General features: G+C 37.7%; 2 protein-coding genes across 2 annotated transcripts in view; one reads left to right on the forward strand and one right to left on the reverse strand.

Moving 5' to 3' along the window:
* The window catches only part of dachb (dachshund b), a 93,542-nt gene extending 91,480 nt beyond the window's left edge, over window positions 1-2,062 (forward strand). The window contains exon 12 of the mRNA XM_014989465.2: window positions 538-2,062. Coding sequence (XP_014844951.2) covers window positions 538-575 — 38 coding nt within the window. The 3' untranslated portion in view covers window positions 576-2,062. The remainder of the gene's footprint in view (window positions 1-537) is intronic.
* Window positions 2,063-16,576: 14,514 nt separating this feature from the next.
* On the reverse strand, window positions 16,577-24,541 carry cnpy3 (canopy FGF signaling regulator 3). The gene is made up of 6 exons (XM_014989466.2): window positions 24,278-24,541; window positions 22,965-23,091; window positions 21,575-21,671; window positions 20,686-20,808; window positions 19,881-19,998; window positions 16,577-17,717 (listed from the first exon to the last, which is right to left on the reverse strand). The coding sequence occupies exons 1-6, from the start codon at window positions 24,381-24,383 to the stop codon at window positions 17,440-17,442; spliced, it is 849 nt and encodes a 282-aa protein (XP_014844952.1). The 5' UTR covers window positions 24,384-24,541; the 3' UTR covers window positions 16,577-17,439.
* Between the last annotated feature and the right edge of the window lie 1,346 nt (window positions 24,542-25,887).

Raw genomic sequence — 25,887 nt, forward strand, 5'->3', positions numbered from 1 at the left:
CTTACCAGAGTAACATTTCTGGATTTTCTACCCACTGGATGAAGAACAAACATGTTTTAACCAAAGACCCACCAGACAGACACACACCTGCAGTTTTCGTTAAAGTTTCATAAGATTTTTACTGAAAGAAACTAATTGGGAAAATGTTCTTGTTATTTTTTCTTACTTTTATGAATTATTATCATTTTCAAAATACCAAAATTTCCCCTTAGCTTGACATTTTGGTCCGTCTGATGATGTAATTTTTTTAACTATTAAATGACTGATAATTTGATCAGTTACTCAGTATTGAGTAGATTTTTTTTATACCAAATACTAATTTCTTGGACAGATGCTTTTTACTTTAGTGAGTTAGTGAGTAAAAATATGTTGAAGTAGTTCTACTCTTTCTTGAGTAAATGAATAAACAGAAACCGCTTTTTAACTGTCCGTTGAGTTGAAAGTTTCTGAAGTGTTTGTTAAAATTTGACAGATAAAACTGAAATACAATAAAAGATAATAAACCTCTGAAATCGGGTTGTTTGTGTTTTCCTCCAGAGTCCCGGGCGTTCCTGAAGACCCCCATGATGTTCTAGACCGAACAACAATCCTTCCTCCTCTTCCTGTACAAACTCCACCAGCCCGTTTCCACGACAACCACGACATCCACTGGATTACATCACGGCGAACGCAAACCCCCAGACGTTTTGTTTCCTTTCCCACACGGATACAAAACAATGAGACTACTAAGAGACACACTGGACTTGTTTTGGGGTTCTCTTTGCTTCCTCTTTTTAGACGAACCTTCCTGCGCTCATCCCCGTTCTTCTGAATTCATTCCAGAACGTTTTTCCTCCCAGAACCTGACGGACACGTCGTCGCTCCTGAGAAAACAGAACAGGGCCGAACACAACTCACGTCTGGAAAAGAATAAGAGACTCATCTGTGATTGGACAGACTGACGGGAAACGGTCCAATCGTGCGACTCAATCTGCAGGAGACTCTTCCTGATTGGTCCTGACTTACGGTTTATGGGGTAAAAAAATATATAAAGACTCAACCTCATTGGCTGATTGCTGGATCGGCCAATCAGAGGAGCGAAATGAAAAGGATTTAAGTATAAAACGTTACGAGACAAAAACACTGAAGAAGAACTGGAGGAAAACTAAAAGAGCGCATGGGAAAACTTCTGACGGCTAATTTTACACTTTGAACTCTTCATCCTCTAATAAAACCATCTCTGCCCCTTTTTCTTTTCTCTTCACATTAAACTACAGTACTGCTTCTCTGCATGACTCCTCACTTGTTTTCTCCTGTTTTTTATCCCGTCGTTTTCTCGGTAAAGGAGGCGATGCTCTGAAAATGTCGGACGCAGCTTTTCGATGTGTAAACTATTTTCTATTCCCCTTAAAAATGTGGAATCGGTTTCTGACATGATGCAAAACTTTAGAACATCATTTTTACTACAATGGAGTGATTTTTAAAACACGGTACAGTAAAATCTGCTCCTCGATGTTTTTCACATTTTATTCCAGAAAGCAGAAAAATACACAGTTTCTGGTGGTTAAAACAGGAGAACGCTTAAGCTGCCCTGATGCAAACTTCTTTTCGATGATTTTGGATTAGAAATCAAACAAACCTGCATTTTCTGCAGGTGTTGAAATCAAGCGCTCCTCATCTAATACCAGAAACCTTTTTATTTCCTAGATTTTCAGACCTACTCCGAGTGCAGACTGTTGTGTTGAAGCTTTGTTTATTCCACTGCGTGTTTTGTTCATTTGTTGATTTTCAAACGTGTGTGTGGGACGAATGAGGGCGGGAATCGGTCAGGGTGGGCGGGGCTTGGGCTTAAAGGGACATACTGTGTAGATAGAAACAACATTCAGCATTTTGTTTGTTTTATTTTCTTCTCCTGATGATCTCTCGGTCTGTCACTGTTCTCTGGGTTTGAAATGACTGCAAATATACAGTATTATAATGAACTGGAATGTCTTGTGGTGTTTTATACACACAATAGTCAGCGAGCGTTGGACTGTCAAACGTCAAACTAAAACACGATTAAACGTCCAGTTAAAAGACTAAATGGCAGCCATTTTCATTTGAATTCAAGGTTTTGTTTTCTATGATGAGTAAACACGCTAGGCCTGTCACGATAAATTCTGCAGGACGATAAATTGTCTCAGAACTTATTGTGATAAATTGTTTTGAAAACATTTTCAACTGATATAATAGTAATAATGACATAAAAATGGAAGAACAAAGTCTCAAAGATTGGCAAATATTTAAACACTGGAACTGGAAGACGTTTGGAATATCCAAAATAAAGAAAGAAAACAACAAACAATGAATTAAATAAATTATGAAGTTTCTGTAAACAAAAACGGGTCAGTTGAGACCAAAACACTATAAATCAAACGTTTTAATTTATCACGTGATTAATCGATTTACTGCTTATTGCCAGAGGCCTAGCTGTGATAGCTAACATGCTAGCTACTGTTGAAGCAGCATGTGGGTAACCATGGTAACCAGTGACAGTTTAAAGGCCGTCCGCCCTGTTTACAAGCAAATAATCCCTCGATAATCGTGATCTAATTTAAAGGACACACAGTGTTTCTAACATCAGTAAACAATAATCAGTCTTCACTGGAAAGCGCTTCCGTCTCCGGATGGCCCTGAACGCACCGAGCCTGGTTCGCTGCCGTTTAAACCGCGTCTGTAAGCGAACGCATCACCAGCGTCTCCGGCCAGGATGCAACACTGTCTGTCTGTCGGGAGGTTAAGGCGTTTATGCTCACACACTCCTGATCTCCACCTGCCGATGACGGCTACGCACACACACACACACACCGAACTGACAGTAAACACACACTCACACACACATGTGGTGTATGTTCCATTTAGACTGTATGTTTACTCTGCATTAGGAGCTTAATGAGGTGAGGCCTTTCCCTCTTTCCCTTACTTTCTCTTTAATGGATCTCTACCTCTTTCTCTCTCTCTCCATATTTGTCTTTTATTCACTCTCTCATGTCTCTCCCGCTCTGTTTTCCTTTCCCCTCTTTTACAATCATCCCCACTGTCACTCTTTTGACCTTTGCTTTTCATTTTTCCATCCTGAGTTTTCATCTTCTGTCTCTTTCTGTCTCTCCATCTCTCTCCGTTTACCAAATAGCTGATGTCACTTTTTCCATTTCCCACTAATGGAGGCAGAAACACTGAGCGATGGACGGTGGAGGGGAAGCAGCCGCAGATGAAGAAGGATGGATAGAAAGAGAAGGAGGCAACGAGGAAGGAAGAAAAGGTGACAGTGTGGGAAAAGAGATTGAAGGATCCCAGGGTCAAAACAAGATGGAGGAAAAGAGACGGCAGGAAGAGGAGCGCCGATTTGAAGTGATATTTTGGAAAAGAAAGTGTTGGTTTAGAAAAAAACATAACAGGAAGTGAATATTTCTTTAGCCATTAGCTTACTAAACAAACGATTAGTTAGCGATATTAACATTTCAAACTTTATATTAAAACTAATAAAAAGACAGTACAGAATTTGATCAGAATAAAATAAAGTGATATTTTAGTGATTATTTTAGTAATTGATTATACTGTTGACTATTTGAATAAAAACGTCACGTTCTGTAGCAGCTATTTAAGCTAGTATAAGAAATATGTGACAGAAAATGCTACTAAAGCTATTGCTTTGTTTTTATACATTTTATTGCTTAAAATGCAATGCAATTTAAATATTAGTTTCTAATTTAAAGTCTGACAAAACATGTTTTAAAGTGTGAAAAAAGGTGAGAAAACATTTTACATTAACATCTAAAAATTAAGACTTAAATTGAGGCATTTTTAAACACCAACTTTCATATTAGACTTCATTAACAGTCTTGAAAGTTTAAATCTGAAAAAACTTTCATAAAATTTATATTTCTAATTATGAGTGACAAAAGTGGGCATAAAACAAATGTGCACCACACTTTTAAGATATGAGTTAAAAATCCACAATTTCCTTTTCTACTTTATTATTTACAACTTCCTGTTGGCCTGTTTTAACTTTAGCATGACTAAATGTAAATAGTTTGAGGCATTGTGCTGCTTTAAATTAAGTCTGTTGACAATCTGGACCACCCGACTTTCTACTTTTCATTTTATAAAACTACGGGAGGCAATTATAGACACGTTGCCCTCATCCGCCTGGTGGAGGGTAAAACCGCTGCTCGCTAATGACGACTACTTTTGGTTTTAGCTGTCAACTTGTGAAAAACAGAAAAAGGGACACAGTGCTTTGCTACTAATTGTCAACACTGACTACTAGATAACAAGGTCAAGGAAAAGTTTTAATTAAAAAAAGTTGTGAGGAAGAGGGAAGTAGGTTAGCTAAGCTAGCTTGACTTTGACAAACCTAACATTTAGATGTGCTGTGGAATTTGAAGTGTTTCGGTTCAGTTTAATAATAATAAAAAAGGCAAACTAAACACCAACTGACAGATCATCAGCAAAGCAGGTGTTTAAATTAGCTATTTTTCTGCATTATTTTTCACTTTGCTGTAGCGCAAAGTGCTAACGGAAACGTTCTGCTCCAGCAGAACGACTAGCGATGGCAAGTAAAAGAATAGTTTTGTTGGACAAAATTTGTGGATGTAAACAATAACATGCAATATGTCCATATTAGGACTTTGAACCACCTATTTAGTAACCACATTTATGCTTAAACCAAACCATTACCAGTATAACCTTAACCAACATCTCTAAACCTCACCACCAACCGGACAAAAGGGGGTCCACCAGGTTAGAACCAGGCTTTGGTCCCCATAAGGACCATCGGTCCTTACAAGGTTAGGGAATATTCCAGAGAAGGTCCTGAATAGGCTAGACAATCAAGTACGTACACACACACACACACACACACACACACACACACACACACACACACACACACACACACGCACACACACACACACACACACACACACACACTCTCTCTTCATCATTAGTCTTCATTAGAGTCTTTATGAGGAAAATTAGGAAGGGAGTTTCTTCCCAAACTGAACCCTGGGGTCCAACCTGCCAGCAAGAGTCTGTGTGTGTGTGTGTGTGTGTGTGTGTGTGTGTGTGTGTGTGTGTGTGTGTGTGTGTGTGTGTGTGTGTGTGTGTGTGTGTGTGTAATTGTAGTTAATCTCTTCAATGATTTTCAGTGGATCAGAGAAGAAAGGATTTTGGACAACAGCGTCTGTTGGACAAAATCTAAAGATTAACTCTGTCCATCATCAAATCCTTGTGTGGAAAACAAAAAAAGAAAGAAAATCTGAAGGAAATTCTAAAAATACTCAACATTAACCTAGTAGAACATAAAACAAATTAAAACATTACTATAAAAATGGTTAATGAAACCTTAAAGAACATCTATTGATTTGAATCAATCATTTTTAGTGTTGTAACTGAGGGCTGGCTATGACCCTCCTCCTGGCTCTGATTGGTTGGTTTTGGTCGGGAGGAAGTGGAAGAAACTGATCCTTTCACAGTTTACCTGTCTCATGTAATACTTTTATGGCAGTTTTAAAAAACATTTAAAACTACACTGTAGAAGCTGCAGCCCTCAAGAACGATCAATGAGTATATTAAAGACAAATTTTAATTTTAAAACAGAAATATTTGCACTCAGTTCTCCTAAAGTTGGATAATGGAGGTTTCCACAGTTTGTAGCCATTAATTCCTCCTTTATATTTATTCTGACGCTTATTACTGACTGCTGATGAAACACAGAAACCAGCTACTGAGTAGATCACTAATTTTGTACCTGCTGTTTGTATTCCTACAGCATGAACTGTGTGTGTGTGTGTGTGTGTGTGTGTGTGTGTGTGTGTGTGTGTGTTTTCTGCCTATTGAACTGGTTAAAATGAATAAACACCACCGTTTCTTTCTCTTCGTCTCTCAGCGCTCGTTTGCTTCGTCCCCCTCTCTTTCAATTTCTCCCACACACATTCACAATCGTATTCATTCAGAGTGAAACTCGCACACGTGTGTCCCTTCATCTCTCCCTTTCTCACACACAATAAACACTTGTCAGTGGACGACATCAGACGTTTATTCTTGCTGGAGCGAGGGATTTGTTTTTGTTCTTCCTGTCATTCGCCCATTTGACTTGATGGATGGAGGGTGGTGACGCAAAACACCTGCCACACACACACACACACACACACACACACACACTCTCAAAAACTTCTCACATCATTTTAAAGAGGCTCACAAATACCGTTTATCAAAATATATTTGGGTTAATTGTGCAAAAACTAAACAAATTAGTCAGAATGAGTCTCCTAAACTAGTCAAATCCTATTTTTTTAAAAGTTCTTTTTTTGTCTTTCTTCTTCTGTGGTTTCAGGCTGATACAAGCGGTCACGGTTGACTTCCAGCTTGACCTGAAGTGTAAACAGCAGTTTATCTCCATCGAGGACAAATGGACAGCGAAAACACAGAGCAGGAAGAGACGAGAAAATCTGGCTCTCGGTATGTTAGTTAAGAAAACTGTGTGTTAAAAGGAGGAAACGTAAGAACACCTGCCCTAAACATCCACTAACAACCCAACCAGGCTCCAACAGGGAATCCTTCCGGAGACACAAAGTAAACACAGCTGAGAGACACAACTCAACTCTGAGACTGCAGAAAGGATTTAACACGGAGGTTTTTCTTCTTTGCAAGACTTCAGTCCTTATAATTGGAGATAAAAACTCCATAACTGAGCTTAAAAAGGTGGTTTTAATTGTAATATCTTGTGATAGAGGTCTGTATGAAAGCATATTAGAAAATTGAGTGGAAGAAAGAAAAGCTGCACCAGCAATCGGGAGAACTGAAGCATTATTGGGATTGCCAAGTAAAATACATTTAATAATTTGGAAAAGACATAATTATCAACATTACAAGAAAGAAAGCCTTGACATATTTAACTCTAACTCTTACCCTAACCCTATTTAACCAACAATAACTAACACAATCTGAATCACAATGACATAAAACTAAACTATGATGAAAAACACAGAACTTTTGATCATTACAGACACAAAAACAGACGAGGACAAAAGAACAAGCATGTTTTCAGCAAAACATTGGAGCAACTATTTCTGTGAGCCGCGATCCTGGGGGTGGACGTGTGTGTGGCCCATATGGCATCATGAGAATAAAGAGAGAAATGCACACACACACGTACACACACGCACACACACGCACACACACGCACACACACGCACACACACACGCTCCAACTTTGGACATAAATTGATACCAAATTAGAAACTTTCTCTTTTTTTTCCCTTGAAACAGAGTCAGGAGCTTGGCAGGCAGAGCGGACACTTGACCAGAGGGAGACGGAGACGGACAGAACGTGAGAACGGAGGAAGAGGAATCAAAATAACTTCATGACTGGACGGAGGGTGATTGAGGCGAAAATTGATCCGGAGGGAACCGGTCTGTATTGGCCGTGTTGTTTTAGCTGGATGACCTTGGACAGCCTCGCGCAGATAGCAGCTGGTCATCTCCGAGTTTAAATTTGGTTTGAGATCTGGTTGGAGCGCAACTACGTGGAAAACAGATGGAGAGCGAAGGAGGACAGAAGAGACCAAACTCCTGCAGCCTGACTGAGGATTCACATTGGCAAATTGTTATTCCATTCACTTTTATTTCATTTCCAGAAACGCTTTCGCGTCGCTTAAAAAGAGCGGCGGAAGTAAAACGCGGCTCTGGCCGAGTCGGACTCTTTCACACATGCCAAGAAAAAACACTTTGAGTTTGGTTAAAAGGGAGAAGATTCGACGAAAACTTCCTGCAGAAAGTCAACCGTCTCATTATGTGGGCATTTTCTCATCTAGTAGTTACAGTTGGACCCAACGCTAGTGACCCAATTCAGCGTCAACAATCTGCTTAGAAATGGACCACAACCAAACATACAGTGAGAGCTGGTTCAGATAAAATAAGGCAGAAGAATCAGAGGACATATTCTCAAAGACCAATACACTTGAAATTCTAATGAACATTTAACACTGGAACTGGGAGACATTTTAAATATCCAAGATAAATAAATAAAAGAAAAAACAAATAAAATGAATTATGAAGTTCTTCAGAAAAAGGACAAGTTGAGACACCAGACAGAAGACTAAAATCAACCAGTTCATCAAAAAAGAAAAAGGGCAAATTATGTAAATGGAGATGATTACTTTTGATTCAATTTATGATGCGATTAATTTATCACTTATTGCAATAGGTCTAGTAGTTGGTAAACAACAAAAGACATCATTTAATTAAAAATAAATGTATCGTCCAAAACTGATATATCGGTATCGGATGATATTTTTTAACATATTGGTTAAAAAATGCGATATCGACAATATCTATATTTTGGATATCGACCCGATACATAAAACTGGTCAAATATTAACAACCAATATTTATTTCCGTCTTGTTGCCGTTTATTTTTGGTCCATTGTTCTTCCAATGGCATCAAAACAGTAGAGAAATATGTACAATATCAGTAAATATTAATTATCAGCAATATTAACATCGCATATAGATATCGGCCCAAATCTTCATATCAGAGCATCCTTAATTTTTTTAAAATAATTTTAACATTTTAAATTGATTTAATTGTAATTCCTCTGAGAAATCCAACTTGACTAAAACAAATACAGAGTTTCACAAGAACTGCCAATTGGAAACAGCCTTCATGACCATCAATGTTAGAAAAGACAAAAAATAATAATTCAATTAAGCTTATTTTAGCTAAAGGGTCTAAAAACTTTAGTAAAACCCCGTTTTACTAAAATGGTCAGAGCCCATTAAACCATGAAAAAATGTTGCCAAAATACAAAAACACCAGAAAAAAAGAGATCTGCATTCACATTTAATAAACCAACCTTTTAACAAGAAACAATGAACTGTTAAATTTTTTAGAAAACGAGCGAGAGCGAGGAGCAGAATAGATCTGAAGTGAGCTGTGATATCCAGTCCTCAGGTCTGTTGTGTGATCATTTCACAGCCTAAATGTCCAAAGGTCAGCTGTTAATAATGGCAAGCCCCGAGGAGTGAGCGTATGCAGATGTGTGTGTGAGGGAGGCAGACAGCGAGTGTGAAGGCCTGCATGTCACACCTTTCTGCTCTAAATGCCATGTAGTCTGCCGTTAGTGTCACCGCTGGACCGTCCCCACGAGGCCGGGAGATCAGCGTGCGTTTGGAAATTTAACCGACACCGAGCAGTTTCATGAGCAACGATCCGCGGGTCCAGAGGCCCGCGCCGCGCTCAGACGAGTCTCAGCTCTTCAGCTAAAAGTAGAAAACGGCAACAGCAGGAGAAAGTTGGGGTGATTTAGACGCGGTTCGGTTAGGAAGAAACATTTTCAGCTGCAGTGTGTAAAACAAAGCAAACTAGTTGAAAGAAACTGTTCTCCGCCTCACCTGTGGGGGCGCTGCCCCAAGAACCACTGAAGGAAACAACGTAAAAACTAAAGAAGAAAACAGAGTGCAACTTTCTACTTCACAAAATGGGAACAAAAATGGAGTAGCGCCAGATATTAGTGGTTGTAGGATTTCTCTTTTGTGTTTGGACTAGACTCGTTTGTTTGTTTTGGTTGCATTTTACAAATTAATCACAAAAAAGAAAGAAAAGATTGGACATAAAGTCAATTAGCCAACAAATTAACGAAAGCTGTAATGCTCCACTTGTGAAAGTAAATCTGTTGGACTTTTCATTGGGACTTAAGCAACTCTGAATAATAAATAAACAGCAACAACAAATTAGTCTAAAGATGAGCTGATTTGTAACTAAACTGGAGGAAACCAGTCTATCACATAATTATATTGTTATATTTAACATATAAATGTCTTCACGTCTAACACAGTATCCGTAGTTATTAAGCTTTTTATATGAATTGCTCTAGTCTAAATAAAACCTGATGTCATCTAATAACTCACAGCAAGTTTTTACAGACTTGAAAAAAAAAAATCTAAACAAACACATAAATAAACATGACCCAGATTCACAGCGAGGCTTTGAATGGGTCCAAGTGGTGAACGGTGAACATGAAGGAATTCAGGTTTGGACTGTGAGCTGAACTTTGAGCCAGTTCTTGTGAACCGTGAACAGGCCCAACAGTGGCCACATTAAAACACAAACAAGTCCCCACTGAGTGGACGCATTGTTGTGCTGTCACGCAACTGACCAGTTTAACATGTGATGGAGCATAAAGCAGCAAAACACCAGCAGGAAGACGACGCATCAGGCTGTACGGCAGGCCGTCGTAGCATAAAATCAGCTTCAACATTTCAGATGTCCGAAACTGGTTTATGACAACAAACTAGTTATAATATGCTTAGTCATAAATCATAAACTTATACCCCTATTTATTCAGTTAAAGTCGTAATGTTACGAGAATAAAGTCATAATATTATGAGAATAAAAGTCGGAATATTATGAGAATAAAGTCATACGAAAAATTTCAAAATAATACAGGAATAAAGTCATAATATGAGAATAAAGTTGGAATATTATGACTTTATTCTCATAATACCATGTCTATATTCTTGTAATGTTAAAAACATTCATCATGGACCTAGTACTCCGTCGTAGAACATTTTTATTCCAGTTTATTTTTTAAATGGAAGTGTCTCTTTTCCAGCTCTGCGTTTTGCAGTAAGCCCTTCAACCTCGTTCACATCAACACCTCCAACGCTGCAGCAGAAAATGCCATCGCTCTCCTCAGCTTCAGCCGCTACGACCCGAAAGTCAAGGCAGAGCGAGAATCAAAAGTTTCTGGAGACGCAAAAGTGAGCCGAGGAGTTTGGAAGTGAAATGAAGAAGAACGACGTGTGAAGGAGGAAGACGGGACACAGATCTGATAGTCTGACCTTTCTAACCCTGACCCTGACGACCTGTTAGCTGCAGAGGTCAGCGTTTTATTTTTCTGACTCACCGACTGTAATCTACTTCCTTTGATTTGTTTGGCGGCTGTTTGAAGTGTTTCCATGTCGCGCCACAGAAAACTCGCTTTTTATGTACAAACCTGAAGCTGACCTCCATTATTACCTGCAAGGAAAACCGAATCAGAGGTGACGGAGTTAAACTTGAGAGTTGTGTAAAAGCAGCGAGTTTAAAGAGGAAATAAGCCGCGCAGCATCGATCGATTACTGTAGGGCTTTTTCCCTTCCAGAGAGTGGACAGCCTCAGCGCTCCAATTCATCTTCCTTCTGTGTTCTCCAGGAAGGTCAAAACCCGGAAAATAGGCTACACACCAGGCATTCTGTCACCAGACACCCTTCACCTGCTTCTCAACACCAAGAAGTCGAACACAACTGGGACAAAACCAAAAATACCCCAGGTGGAGCGAAGCAGCAGCAGCTGCAGCAGCCGCAGCAGCAGCTGCAGCACGGCGGTTCGCATTCATTCTGCATTTAAGCTGCATATGTCGTCCTTTCAGAGGAAACAAAAGACTACGACAAGTTAACTTTGGTTGTTCTTAGATCTGGACATTTGGTACTTGGTGTTGTAGCTTCACTACGTCTATTTCTGCAAATTAGAGGCAAACATTTACTGGTTTCTAGGTGAGTAATTTGTGCTGCAGGGCTGCAATTAACTAGTATTTTAGTAATCGATTAATCTAGATAATCGGCTAATCAGATTTTAATCTATTGGCACATTCTGCTGAATTTTCAATTAACCACTTTAGACTTTCTGTAGAATACTAGATTATAAGAATCATATGAAGAATTAAACTATTTTTAAAAATAAGAAAATAAAGATTTATTGCCTAAAATACAATAACAGCATTGATTTAGTGAAGCTTAACTTTGCAGATATTTATCTGAAATACAAAACACATTTAGTAAAATTTTTACTTAATATCTGCTGAGTGTGCAGTTTCATTTTTTAAAATCGATTAATTGATTAATAAATTAGCTGACGATTATTTCAACAATCGATTAATCATGATTCGTCCGATTAATCATTTCAGCCGTAGTTTGCTGATATTGTTGTCAGTCCTACACTGAAAAAAACCCTGAATACTGAATGGTCAGATTATTGCATTCAATCTTTTTAACTTGATGACTTCTATAGAAATATTAAATTAATTTCCAATTACAATGCACTTAAAACGGCTTAGAAAAGGTCTTTTTTTCACATTTTTTTATTGAAATATCAACATTTTACATACATCTGTGACATTTTGACTTGACAAAATACCAATTCAAGATATTAATAATGTCATTCTGACCAGTCAGAATGCTAACTGAAGATATCAGATATAAATATCTTACTTTTAACAAAAATAACTAAGTAAAAAATCCTAAAAAATTAAAATTAATTATTTTTATATTTAACACCATAAGATTCAGCAGTTCTACTATTTGTCATTTCCTATTGCAGACAATTACATGATTTTTCTTTACTCTTAGTAATAAACTAAATCTTACTGCAGTTTTCACTCATCAGACACATCAGGAAGGTTAAAGCCAACAGAAAGACAAACACAGAACATCAGAGCGCTTGTAGTGGATATAATACAGTATAACGTAGTAATAACTGGACACCTGCCAGATGGGAAAGAACATGACTTGAAAGGACATTTGAGATGCACACACACACGCACACACACGCACACGCACGCACGCACACACACGCACACACACGCACACGCACGCACACGCACGCACGCACACACACGCACACGCACACACACACACACACACACACACACACTTTGACAGAGGAAACCAGATGAATATTCAAATGAAAAGAATCAATACTTCCATTTAAAGGTCTGTTTCCTTTTCTCCAGGTCATCAGACTGAACAACGAGCCGCTGCCAGAGGAATAAATCTGATCCAAACATTACTGTGAGGTCAGTTTGGAAATGTTATAAACATCACACTGATCAATATGCAATAATTCAACGGCTCCAAAACATAAAGCTTAATATAAATACACACTTCTTTACCTTCTAACTATTTTTATGTTGCATTAAAGTCACCACACTTATTGCAGGAAGTCTGGTACTTGCATATTAAACTTACATGCATTGCAGATCAAGCAGTTCTTCTTTGTGATTTGCCACACAAAATCACTGAGGTCAGTAAGCACAACCTGTTTTACTCCAGAACAGATAAGACACACTGTTGTTTTTTTTTCATCAAATTAAAGGCTTTTAAGTGTGCCTCATAGTCCGGAAAATACGGTAACTCATTCTTTGGTTACCTAGAAATTAGGGGTGCACCGAATGCAGTTTTCTGGCTGATTGGCAATAACCGATTTTTTAAAAAGCCTAACTTACCAATTCCGATTTTGGTCGATACCATTTTTTTGTCTGAAATGTTGCTCGATACATCAGGGAAGTTGCTGAATTGGCAACAATGGGGCGACGACTGTTAACTGTAAATGTGCAGACATGAGCTGGTCGGCTGGTTTGTCAGTCAAACCTCTCCCATGGGAGAAGAGAAAAGCGCAGTGGTTGAGTTTTAGACCTCTGCCGAGGTTGATAACACTGGTGGATAAGATCGGCTTCTCAAGTAAAAATCGCCCGATCTCCCAGAATTAAGGAAATCGGCAGTGATAAATCGGCTGGCCGATAAATCGGTGCACCCCTACTAGCAACGACCTGCTGAGTAATTTGTAACAGTTTCTGGTTTCGCCACCATGGCTCATAACTGCTTAAAAATAAACATCAGTGCTACCAACTGCTTTATAATAAATTATCTATACAGCACAGACTGAACCCTCAACCTCATCTTTCATCCCAATATTACTGAAAATCTGAGCCAGACATTGTGTAAACTACCCGAATGTTTAATTCAAGCAGCTCAAATCTAAAATAGTTCAAGGTTACCCAAGAAGCACATCAATTTTCCTCACTGGGATGCAAAAAGAAGCACAGACCGAAGATATGGAGCACATGAAGATAGTGAGAAATCTCCATGGGTAATATAAATGTGTGTGTTCACGTGTCTGCTCTCTTTACATTCCATTTCCACCGTCCACAGTGTCCAAATAAACCGTCAACCCTGAAATGGCTGATAAAGTGTGTGTTCATGTGTGTGTAAGTCACAATATTTGCCCTGTGTTATTGCAGCTCTGAGGCCACAGTTTCTTCTATAAACACCCAGCTGTGAATTATTCAATAAATAAACACATTCAGGACCTCACACACACACACACACATTTCAGACAAAACATTTTTTATATGAATGGTGGATATGTAAAAATACACACACCTGTCGAGTGATAACAGTTGATATCTCAATTCTAGCATAAAAGACAAGCATACACACACACACACACACACACACACACACACACACACACACACAGAGAGAAACACACATTAAAAAAGCGTTGAAAGGGGATGGGAAAGCTGACGGACTGAATTAACTTTGGAAACACACCCACCTACACACACACACACCATTTCATTTAGTCTCTGGTTTAGTGGATTTGGCTGCTGGTCAAGTGCAAAGCAATATAGAAGATGTCACTAAAACAAATGATGCGGTGACACCTATGGCACAAATACGGTACTGCAGGAAAGCTCAATTAGATCACAATATTTGATGTCCATCACCATTAGCTCCTTCAGGGAAAATTACTTTAAAATCCACCATTATGTCCTAAATCAAATTATTTCACAAGTCAGCACCTGCTTTTTATGTAACATGTTAGGTCTGAAACAATTAATCATTGAATTGTTGAAATAATCGTCAACTAAGCCAAAGTTTCCCTTCGATTGCAGCTTCCAGTTCCACCTAATTTTCCACAACAGGGTTGAGTATCTTCAGTTTGCTATACATAGTTCTCATGTGACGTCACTTCCGGGGACTTTATCGCTGACAGCCACCTTGATAGGTATCCATCTCTCTTATGTCAACCATGGAGTTACTGATAATATTCTGTATCTCATACTCTTGCACATTGGCCAAAAGTATCAATATATTTTCTTCTTGTTCGTCTGGAAGAAATGATGCGTCTATGCTATGCTCTGCATTTGCTTACCAAGATGGCGGTTCAGAGGCACTGATCACTTCCGGTTCAGACTTGTAGGAACTATGTATAGTTTAAAAACTACAATACTTAGACTCTTCAAACCTGGACTAGAATGTTCTACACAAACAGTAGATTCATTCAAACTCAGTTTGAGATGCAAAACTGTGCTTAAATCGCCCATCAAGTAAAGGTTTCACAAATCACAAACTGGATTTTAAATGTTCTGGTGGTTGTGTACAACGAATCAGTTCATGAGTCTGAGCGATTTTAACTAGAAGAGATTAAAGACGCTCAAGGTAGTGAAAAATTAGGTGGAATCGGCCTTTAGCCATTTCCCCAACCAACGGGAAGCCAACTTCAGCTCCAACAAAAGCTTAACATATAACCTTTATTTTTCAACAATTCAATCCACAACATCTCAGCCAGAGCTGGTTAATATAAACAGCTGTAAAAAATAAAAGGATCAGCTTACCTCTAATGATGACTCTGAGTCCGAAAAGATGAAGTGTAGAGTCCGGTGTTCATGTTTCGGTGCTAATCACTTTTGTTGTTATTTATCTCTCTTCATTTTCTTCATTAGCAGTGAGCTAGAAGATGTAGCGATCCCATTTGTTTAACAAGTGGGAAAACTTGTTAAAACCAGCTTTAGTCTTGTTTAAACGCAAGTAGCTAAGACTTTGTTAGAGGATAACTGGCAAACGGTTAGCTAGCCGCCATCTTTGCTAACCACAATGGCGTCGAGAATAAAAACAGCGATTTTACACCAGATTCTGTTTTCGACAGATGCCTTGCCATCAGAGGGCGCTGTCATTGAATTAATATTTTTAATGTCACGGTCTATGTATGAAAAACCATTATTTACCAGATATATTTAATTTGTTACAGCCCACAATGCATTTTTGTTAAATTTGATCATTGGATTGTTCCACTGCTCTTTGTTATTAACACTGATCTTCACGTTTTTTTAACCTCTTTTGTATAACGATACTGTCCTTTTTCTGTGGGGTAAATACTGACAACAAATGAAATACAGATTACACCGTGAACGCAAATCATTTAATAATTAATGTTGAGAAAACAGAATGCATGTGGTTTTACTCACCTATCCAGTCCCTTTACTTTTTCTAGGCAATTATTTGCCCAGAGCAACAACTTACAAATATCTGGGATTTGTTAATTCTCACCTTACAGTGAACATATTCAGAACATATTAACATATAATTCAGCTTGGGGTTTGGCACAAATGAACCCTTTAAGGGTCATTTGAATTGCAAATACTTTTTAAATAATGACAGGTTGGTTTTAGATAGATTTTTCCCTAAATAAATGAAGACACAATTACAATACAGTTCTGTTTTTTAATTCAAGTTAACTTTCTGATAAAGTTTGTTTGATTTAAAATTTAAGACAAATTGCAAAAATCCCGTCGGCATTTTAAAGGAACTTGCCGTTTGTGAACTTGAAGTCTGACTCCACCTAGTGGTCAAAAAGGACGCTGCATCATAACTTTAAAAGGCTAAATTCAATAGTTTTGAAACCAATTAAAACCAAGTTATCTTACAAAAAACAATCTTCTATAACCACAGAAACTGAGGCAACATACTGACACACTTTATTTCATCCAATGTTTGCAGAGTTTCAGATAGTTCCAGCTCCAGTACATCAACACCAGCATCTTACTCCAGAGTAAAAATCTCGTAAAAATACACACAAAAATGCAACAGCTGAGGTCAAACACACACACCTTAAATAGCAGCGTCTGTACAGCGCACAAAAACAGACTTAAATGAAACAAATTAATGTACCTAAAGGTCCAGCTCTCAGGAATTTACTGATATGAAAACAGCGACTAGGAAACGACCGAGTCGCTTTGTCAGGAGACGAAAAATATGACAAAAGTTTCACAACTTTAAAGTGAAAGTTTGCTTTCTAGACTCAGACCTCAGTTTTCATTTCCCAAGAAGTTTCATTTACAATCAGAAAACCATTAAAAATGCATCTTTTAAAAGAAAGTAGAATTAGATTATACTTGATTTTCATTCATAAATTATTTAATCTCATCTTTCTGTCGGGATTTCAGATTCACGTCACATAAATTTGGGGCAAAACTGAGTTTTTTTCAACAGAACCATGATCTTAATCACACAAGCTGACACCAACTTTTGTTTAAATAAGTCATTGAAGACTCTTGTGTAATACTTTCATTAATTTAAAGGCTCCCAAATTTAAATGCCGTTCCTTCTGATTCGTGGACGTAGACATCAGGACAAATACCAAAAAGGTACTTTTAAATTAAAACCATTTGCCATGAAGTCCTAAAACAACGATAACGTCCTGGCTTAAAGGACCTTAAAACTCTGTAACAGGAAGTGCTTGTTCAGCACATTTCCTGTTTAGACGATGCTGCAGATTGTTTGAAGGAGGCAGGAGAATCCAGAGGGAAACCCGGCGGCTCACAGCTCCGTTTTCTGCCCAGAAAGAGGCACCTCAGGCTGGATCTCCTCATCCGACGTCTGCCCTCCGTCAGACTTCTCCACCGGAGCTTTGCTCTTTTTCTTCTTCTTCACTTTCTTCTCCTTTTTTTTCTTCTTGGTCGTCTTCTCTCCGTCTGGGCTCCCGTCTCCCTTCTCTCCTCCTTTCTTGCCTCCCTTCTTCTTTTTCTTCTTCTTGTCCTCTGCAATCGCTGCCTGGTCTCCTTTCTTCTTTGGAGTCCAGTTCTCATCCAGGCAGGCTGGATGGATGGATGGATGAATGAATGAATGAATGAATGAATGAATGAATGAATGAATGGATGGATGGATGGATGGATGGATGGATGGATGGATGGATGGATGGATGGATGGATGGATGGATGGATGGATGGATGGATGGATGCATGGATGGATGGATGGATGGATGGATGGATGCATGGATGGATGGATGCATGGATGGATGGATGCATGGATGGATGGATGCATGGATGGATGCATGGATGGATGGATGCATGGATGGATGGATGCATGGATGGATGGATGCATGGATGGATGGATGGATGGATGGATGCATGGATGGATGGATGCATGGATGGATGGATGCATGGATGGATGGATGGATGGATGGATGCATGGATGGATGGATGGATGGATGGATGGATGGATGGATGGATGCATGGATGGATGGATGGATGGATGGATGCATGGATGGATGGATGGATGGATGGATGGAGTGGGCGAAGGTGTGAAAAAAAACAAAATTAGAGACAAAAATGTTTAACATAGAAACAAGGAAGAGGAACAAATGAAAGCTTAATTTTAAAGTTATTCATTGAACAGTTAAAGGCCGAATCCATTAAGTCCTAAAGTTAATGTTTGGATGATCAACGTCTTATTGTGTAATTTAACAAAAACTAAACAAAGATAAGGATTCATGGAGGTAGAATCCAAGAATAAAGTCGTAAAATAACCTGAATGAAGTTGTAATTTACAAGAATAAAGTCAGGAAATGAGAATAAAGTCCTAATCTTATGAGAATAAATGAAGAATAAAATCAGAAAAGTACCTGAAACAACAACATAAGATGTTTAAATTCAATAAATTTTAAGGTTTTCTTCATTAAAACAGCAGAAGTTGATGCTTGGGCGATTATTGCCCACATCGTGTAACTTAACAGAAATAAAGATTAATAAATGTAGAACAACAATCTGGTTACACCGTCAGTTTCTATCATCTGCACAGCCTCCAGTCAAATTAATGATGTAATTAATTATACTGCATTCTGGGCAATAAAATGTTGCTGTTCTTGCTTAAAAAAGGAATCTAATCATTTTTTATTTAGATTTTTTAAATATTCATTTTTAATGGATAAAAAAGCTTAGATGAAATTTCTGCAGAATTTTTGATCTGATCACTCGTCAAAATAATCGATACGAGATTCAATAACTGAAGTAATCTGAAGCAGTAGCTCTAGAAATGACTGGGCAACATCCAAGCATCTGTTTCTATTCTAACAGAAACACTTATTGTTTCCCTTTTTCTCAAATAAATAAATATTAAATGTATTTAAATTAAAGAACCAAAAGAAATTAGATGTAAAATTTTTACCAGAAACACAATAAAAGTTATGTTTTTGAATGAAACATTTGATAATTATGGAAAAGGGGGAATAAAATGTAGTCCTAATGACAAACTAAAACAAAAAATATTCTGAGTGAAGTTGTTAGATGGATCTGCAGCCTTCCCTTTAAATCAAGCGCAGCTCATTTTAGTGCTAATAAGACAGAGAGAATATTTATTTTGCTGCTGCATCAAATAAGCAACAACTGGTGAAGATGTGAACTGAAGTCAGAACGAGCTCTGGAGGTTTTCGTGCTCGGGTTTCCAGCGGAGGATTTTCCTGGATCAGATGTTTTTTGGCTCTAGTCGCTGCGTATAAATAAACTCCTGAGAACCGGCGGCTCGCCGCTCCCAGAATGCATTTCAGTTTCACGTGTTTCTGCTGCTCAAACACAAACAGAGCAGAGAAACATTTAAGGTCCAGCTGATCTTGTGAATTTGTTTTTATTTCACATTTCTCTGCGCACCAAACAAGGTGTTCTGGAAAAAAAAAAAAAAAAGCATTTAAAGTCACAAAATCTGCAAACTGAGGAACTTTTTAAGGCAAGTGGAAATAAATTATAACTTTTCTCCTGTTAATAAGCTCCTCTAAAGTCGGGAATGCTGAAAAAGAACAAGAAGAATGTGGTGTGAACTCGGGCCAGACGGGGTTTTTAACCTCCGTTATGCGCGACCCTGCCAGTGGAAACATTTCTCCAGTTTGAGGAGCTGAGCGAGATTTCTAAATCCAGAACAGCCGAAGGGAAAACATTCAGTCAGCAGAAGAACAAACAACAACCTGAGAGCATTCTGAGTGTGTTCACCTTTGTCTCCTCCTTTCAGGACGTGTTTCTCACACAGGTAGGTGGTCAGGTCTTCCTCCTGGTTCCCTTTGTACCAGTCTTCAATCACGTCCTCGTACTCTTCCACCATCACGTCACACTGGGAAACACACACACACACGCACACACACACACTGCTCTTTAAAAACGGGAACGGGGCGCGCCACTTTCAATTTGCAGTTTTCTCCGATTTGTTTTACCCACACAGTAAAGATGTCGTAACAAAACGAGAATAAAGTCGCAATAATACGAGAACAAGGTTTTAACACAGTGAGACGTCGTAGCAATGCGAGAATTAAGTTTCAGAATTACCCGACTCAAGTTGTAATCTACAAAAATAAAGCCGTGAAACGAGAATAAAGTCAAAGAATTACTAAACAGAAGTCATGATTTGCAAGAATAAAGTTATAGTAACAAAATGAAAGTCATGATACTTAATAAAGAAACAGATGTTGAAATAAGGAAAGCTGAGCATCTTATAGTTTCTGTAAGTTATCGGTAGCAGAACTTTGAAATGATTTTGTTTATTTCAAAGTAAGAACCAGATGGATTTGCTGAGCCTGATGACGCCATCGAAGCTTTTTTCACTTTAAAACAACTTTAATTTACAAAAAATATAAAAACCATCTCAGTCTGGTCCTCAAACGCTGTCGTCAATAACGCCCAGTCGTTTTTCGCATTTTATCAATATTGTATGTTCTGTTATTATTTCACCCTTTTAATTTAAATTTGACCCTGTTTATTCAAACGCAGCACATATGGAAAGAAGCAAAAACAAAACAACCACCTGCTTCTTGAGGTCGGCGACTTCAGCAGACGTCTCGTTCCAAAGTTCGTAGGGAATATCCATCACCACCTTCACTCCCTTGTGCACCAGGCCATGAAGGGTGGAGAACGTCTCCGACATGCCCTGCACACACACACACACACACACACACACACACACACACACACACACACACACACACACACACACACACACACACACACACACACACACCTGATCAGGAATCATGGGAAACTGAACTTCTTAAGGACATTTTCTCTTCTCCAAATGAATTCAGACAAAAAAGCTCCAGAGATGAGAGGAGAAACATCTTAAAATTAAGTTCCATTTAAAACTCTTCCTGTTTGTCTAGAAAACATCCAGCATCCAGAAGCCTGATCTGGATCAGGGGTCTCCAACCTGCGGCTCCGGAGCCACCAGTGGTACTTTGGATCGTCCACAGAGACTCCAAATATCTTTGGATAAAATTTACAAAGAACCAACTGAAGTTTTAAATGTAAATGAAATAATATCTCTATGAAAAGAGTAAATTTCTGACAAAAAACTCAAGACATTTTGACTTTAGCTTCAGAAATGTTCTAGGAAACACAAGAAAGCTTTTCAGTTTGAAAAGTTCAAAATTTGATTTTAAAAAAATCCTGAATTTTTTAAATCTTTAACTTTGAAATGTCAAACGTCACAAAGAAAATGTTGTTATTTTATGTTTTATTTATTCTAAATCCTAAAAACAGAAATAAATTTATTCTTTTTATATTTATCAAAAGTTATATTATTTTCGATAAAAAACATACATACACACACACGCACACACACACACACACACACACATATATATATATACACACACACACACACACACTCCTGACCTTGACCACACAGACAGCCTGACCTTGGCGAAGCGGTTGCTGCCGCTCCTCTCTTTGTGCAGGTTGTACTCCAGCAGCCTCTGGCACACGTTCTCCACAACCTCGATGAATCGCAGATCTCTGGAAAACGACAAAAAGACTCGGCTCAACTTGAGATAAACTTTTATCACTGCTGCTGAAAGGTCAGAGGTCACGGCTGTCTGGTTTAGGCTTGGTTTACAGCTACCCTGAGCTGTAGGAGGAGAAAGAAATCAGATCGCTGTTTTTGTACCAAACCAACGACTTTCTCCCACATTTCTCTCCTCAGCCTTTTAGAGAAGAACCATTTTTGCCTCATAGAGTCGTTTTGTTTTCTTACAGTTTGCATGTTTTTCTGCAACACGAACTGCATCTGAGGACTTTACCTAAATCATGTCCATCAGCAGATTGGTTGATTTTCTATTATACATGTGGGTCAGTAAATTAGCTTCATTTGTCAGAATAAAATACATTTTTAAAAAACATTTAAGCAGGTACTAAACATACTTTCATTAAGACAGATTACTGTAAAAAAGTTTTTAACAGGTTTAATTTAATATTCTAATCTTATTAGGGTGCACCGATACAAAAATTTGGGCTGATATCGATAATTGATATTGACATTTCTGCTGTGTTTTATTTATTGAACCGATACCATATGTTAAAATAAGACTAATATCGTCTGATACCGAAGTTGTTTCCGATATATCATACATCCATAAATCTTATTCTATTGTTTTTATTTCACTTTGAACATAAAAACCAAAATAAGGAGCAGTTTAAAACCTAGTTATAAATCTATAATTCCTTACTATTGGTGAAAAAGTTCCAAGTTACGAGTGAAATGATCTGCAAGTGGAGCAAGACGTTTTCTCATATTGTAAGTTATGAAAAAGGAAATATTGAACTTTCACTTGTAACTCCAACTTTTTCATCAACATTAATAAATTATTGACTTAAAACAAGCTGCCACAGCTTGGTGAAAAGTTTGTATTAAGATATTTTCACTAGAAATTAGACCAAAATACTTGGGAATATTTGGTGTTTTTGAAGTGTGAGCTGCACCTGTGTTCACTGAAGCAGCAACAGAAATTGGTGAGTTGATGTCAATTATTAAAAATATCACCAAAAACTAAAGATCCAGCTTCAAACTAAGAAGAAAAACTAAATAATTATGCAAGTAAAACTGCTTACATTTCTCTGCACTTTTGCTCTACAAGCTGCTGCAGATAAAGTATCACTTCAGAAAGTATTTCCTGCAGCGCGGCCCGTTTCTATATCGAGTTCTTCCACAGGAACTGATCTGACCGGGTTCTCGTCCCCTGGTGCCAGAATCAAGGTCTCATTTCTGCTTTTCAACCCAACCGCTTCACTGAGAGCTGCAGAGAAACTTACGACTTGACGTATTTAACCGGCGGCGCTCCCTTCCCGTCTATGAAGTTGTAGTTGCTCTCGATGACCGCCTTCGTCTTGCCCGTCTCTTCGAAGGCCGACTTCATCTCGATGCTGACGAACTTGCAGACTGAAGCAGGAAAAGCCAAAACGTCACTGAGGGAGATTTCTTTCTGCAGCACAAACTGCAGAGCTTCAGCTGCTGCTTCCAGCCACAGTTTGAGCTCAAGTTTACTGTTTTATTAGCAAAAATAACAAATTCAGTTATGCATTCAGGTCTAAAATGATGGAGAATAAAATCTCTCTTTGGTCCAGAAAAAAAACAAGTCCAACTTTTCTATCTGTTATTGATTTAATCAAATAATAACGGATTTATAACTAATTTATTTTTAAATTTAACTTGGATCTATTGTTTTAATGTACAGGTTGATCCTTAAGTAGTTTTAATTTATATAGCTTTTATTCATTTGTTTAATATTTAATTTTAGCAAATTATTTACTCATCTAATTTATCCAGTTTAATACAGAAAAATAGGAAAAAAGCTATTTAAAATGCATTTCTGAATTTAATTTTTACTCCAGATATTCCAATTAAAGCTCCAATTATCATCAAAAGCCTTCAGATAAAATCTGACTTTACTATTATGACAATTTATGGATAGAAATATAGACAAAACAATAGGTTATTTGTCTTCAGATCATATGCAAACCTTCCAGGTTTTAGGTCATAACTGAGCTCTTGAACATAAACTTCTGAAATAAAAAATAATTTGTGAAATTCCAAACATTTTCCAACTCTGATAACTGATTTATCCTCAAACTACTATGAGAAAGCTGCTTAAATACATTTTTACATTAATAATACAGTATTTTTACAAAATAACTACACTTATTACTCTAACAGCAGCTATTATTGTTATTTATACGTTCTGTAAATGTGATCCCTTCGGTAAAATTTATTTTTCATATGCATTTACAAATTCACTTTTTTGCTTGTACTTGATCCGTAGGCAACTAATTCTTCTCATATTTTAAAATATAAACGTACAATTGTATTAAACATGCAACTGTGACCAAGATCTCGTCATTTGGGTCATTTTAAAAAGACAAATTCCTGAAATAGGACGAAAAGTAATGAAGAACAGTTCATAACAGCAGCAAAAACAACAACAAATCCATGGAAATGAAGAATAGATCTCATGTCTGTAAATAAAGTAAACATCGGGACTGTTCGTGTGACTGAGGCCCAGCAGCGGACCGGATGACCCAGTGAGGAGCTTAAAATGACCCTAACAGCTGCTGAACTTCACTTTTACCTTCACATCTGTTAGGAAGATGAACCCAATCATCGTCTCCGTCCGTTTTAGCTGCTCCAACCGACAAAATTACGGCCAGAACCGACCAGTAAACCGCGAACATCATACCGTAAGTTGTCTTCAGCTCCTTATCTCTACATAAAAGTCGTTTAAACCGTTAAAACGTGACTGGGTTACCCATTTCAGCCCAGTTTTCACATCCCTCTGCGGGTCATGATCACAGGTGTACAAAAAAACTCGTCTGCAGCCACTTCCGATAAGGGCGTTACGAACGTGACGCACGCCACAACTCGGACCAATCAGCGCCGAAGAAGTGGCAGCTGCTTGACCAATAAGAGGCAGATGAGGTCCAGAGAGAAGATATGACATGAGGTATCACTCTGCGCCCTTTTTTCGATATAACGCATAAAACAAATGTCAAAGACGAACGGAGTAAAAATACATAAAAATTTAATATTTATTAAATATTGTTGTGTGTTATAAAATAGATCTATTTACGAATTTGCAGTAGCATTAGTTGTGTGTATAATATATAGCTTTTCTTTACTGTTTATCAATTATCAATTATTCATTGTTTTTTTAAAATAGCAACAAGTAAGTTATTTTTTGTTGTTCGAAAAGAGAAACGTGATTCAAAATCACGATTATCACACAATATAGTGTGCTACTTTAATTTAACTTCAGTCTTTGTAATTATCTGGCATTTGTATACATTTTCTCAATTTGTTGTGGATGATTTATATTTTTAAATGTCTGTTTATCTTTTTACCAGTAAAAAAAAAATACCGTTTAGTAAAAAATAAAAATAAAAAATAAAAATAAAAAAAATCCTTCAAATAGTGACGCCTCCTGTTTGAATTCAGTAGTCTTGTAATTCCTAGATGTCTCCAGCAGGGGGCGCTATGTCCAAGTAGTCGTGATTTCTGATGATTAATCACATCTGGCTGATAGAAGCAGACAAATAGCTGAACAATAACAGTATTTTTAAGAATAACTTGTCTGTGGCTAATAGAGACCAATGATCACATTTTTCAGACTAAATCCTTACACCTGCAGCATTCTTCTAATGCAAATAGATTTGTATAGAACAAAATAAGAGCTGATCTGTTTAGATTATTACTAATCTAAAAAATAACTACACTGAACTGCTGTGATGACCTGGAGTTCCTTGCTAAACCACAAAGGAACCAGTTAAACATAAGATATTAATGAATGCAAATGAAAGTGGCATTTAGAGACGAGACTACAGCATCAGAAACAGTCTGCTGAATTGATCCAGCCTTTTTACTCCTAACTTTGGAGGCTTTCTCAACTTTATTCATATCTATTTTATATATGTTATATATATATATATGCTTATATATATATATAAACTGCAATGGAAATAATTTTTGTGATCAACAGCTGGATGTTACTACTGGTGGAAACGACAAAGACGACAACAGGAAGTGGTAGGAGGATGATGGTTTGTTTTAGTTTTTTCTGACATTTTGGCTTCATCAGAGCTTTCTCAACATCGCCCCATTTCATGAAAAGCTGTGTGTCAAACTTAAGATCCAGAGAAACCTCTATCAGTTTATAAATAGACTTTTTACTCTTATTTTTATTAA

The sequence above is a fragment of the Poecilia mexicana genome, unplaced genomic scaffold (genome assembly GCF_051168715.1).
Source record: "Poecilia mexicana isolate PSO_F unplaced genomic scaffold, ASM5116871v1 scaffold_18, whole genome shotgun sequence".
NCBI classification, from domain to species: domain Eukaryota; kingdom Metazoa; phylum Chordata; class Actinopteri; order Cyprinodontiformes; family Poeciliidae; genus Poecilia; species Poecilia mexicana.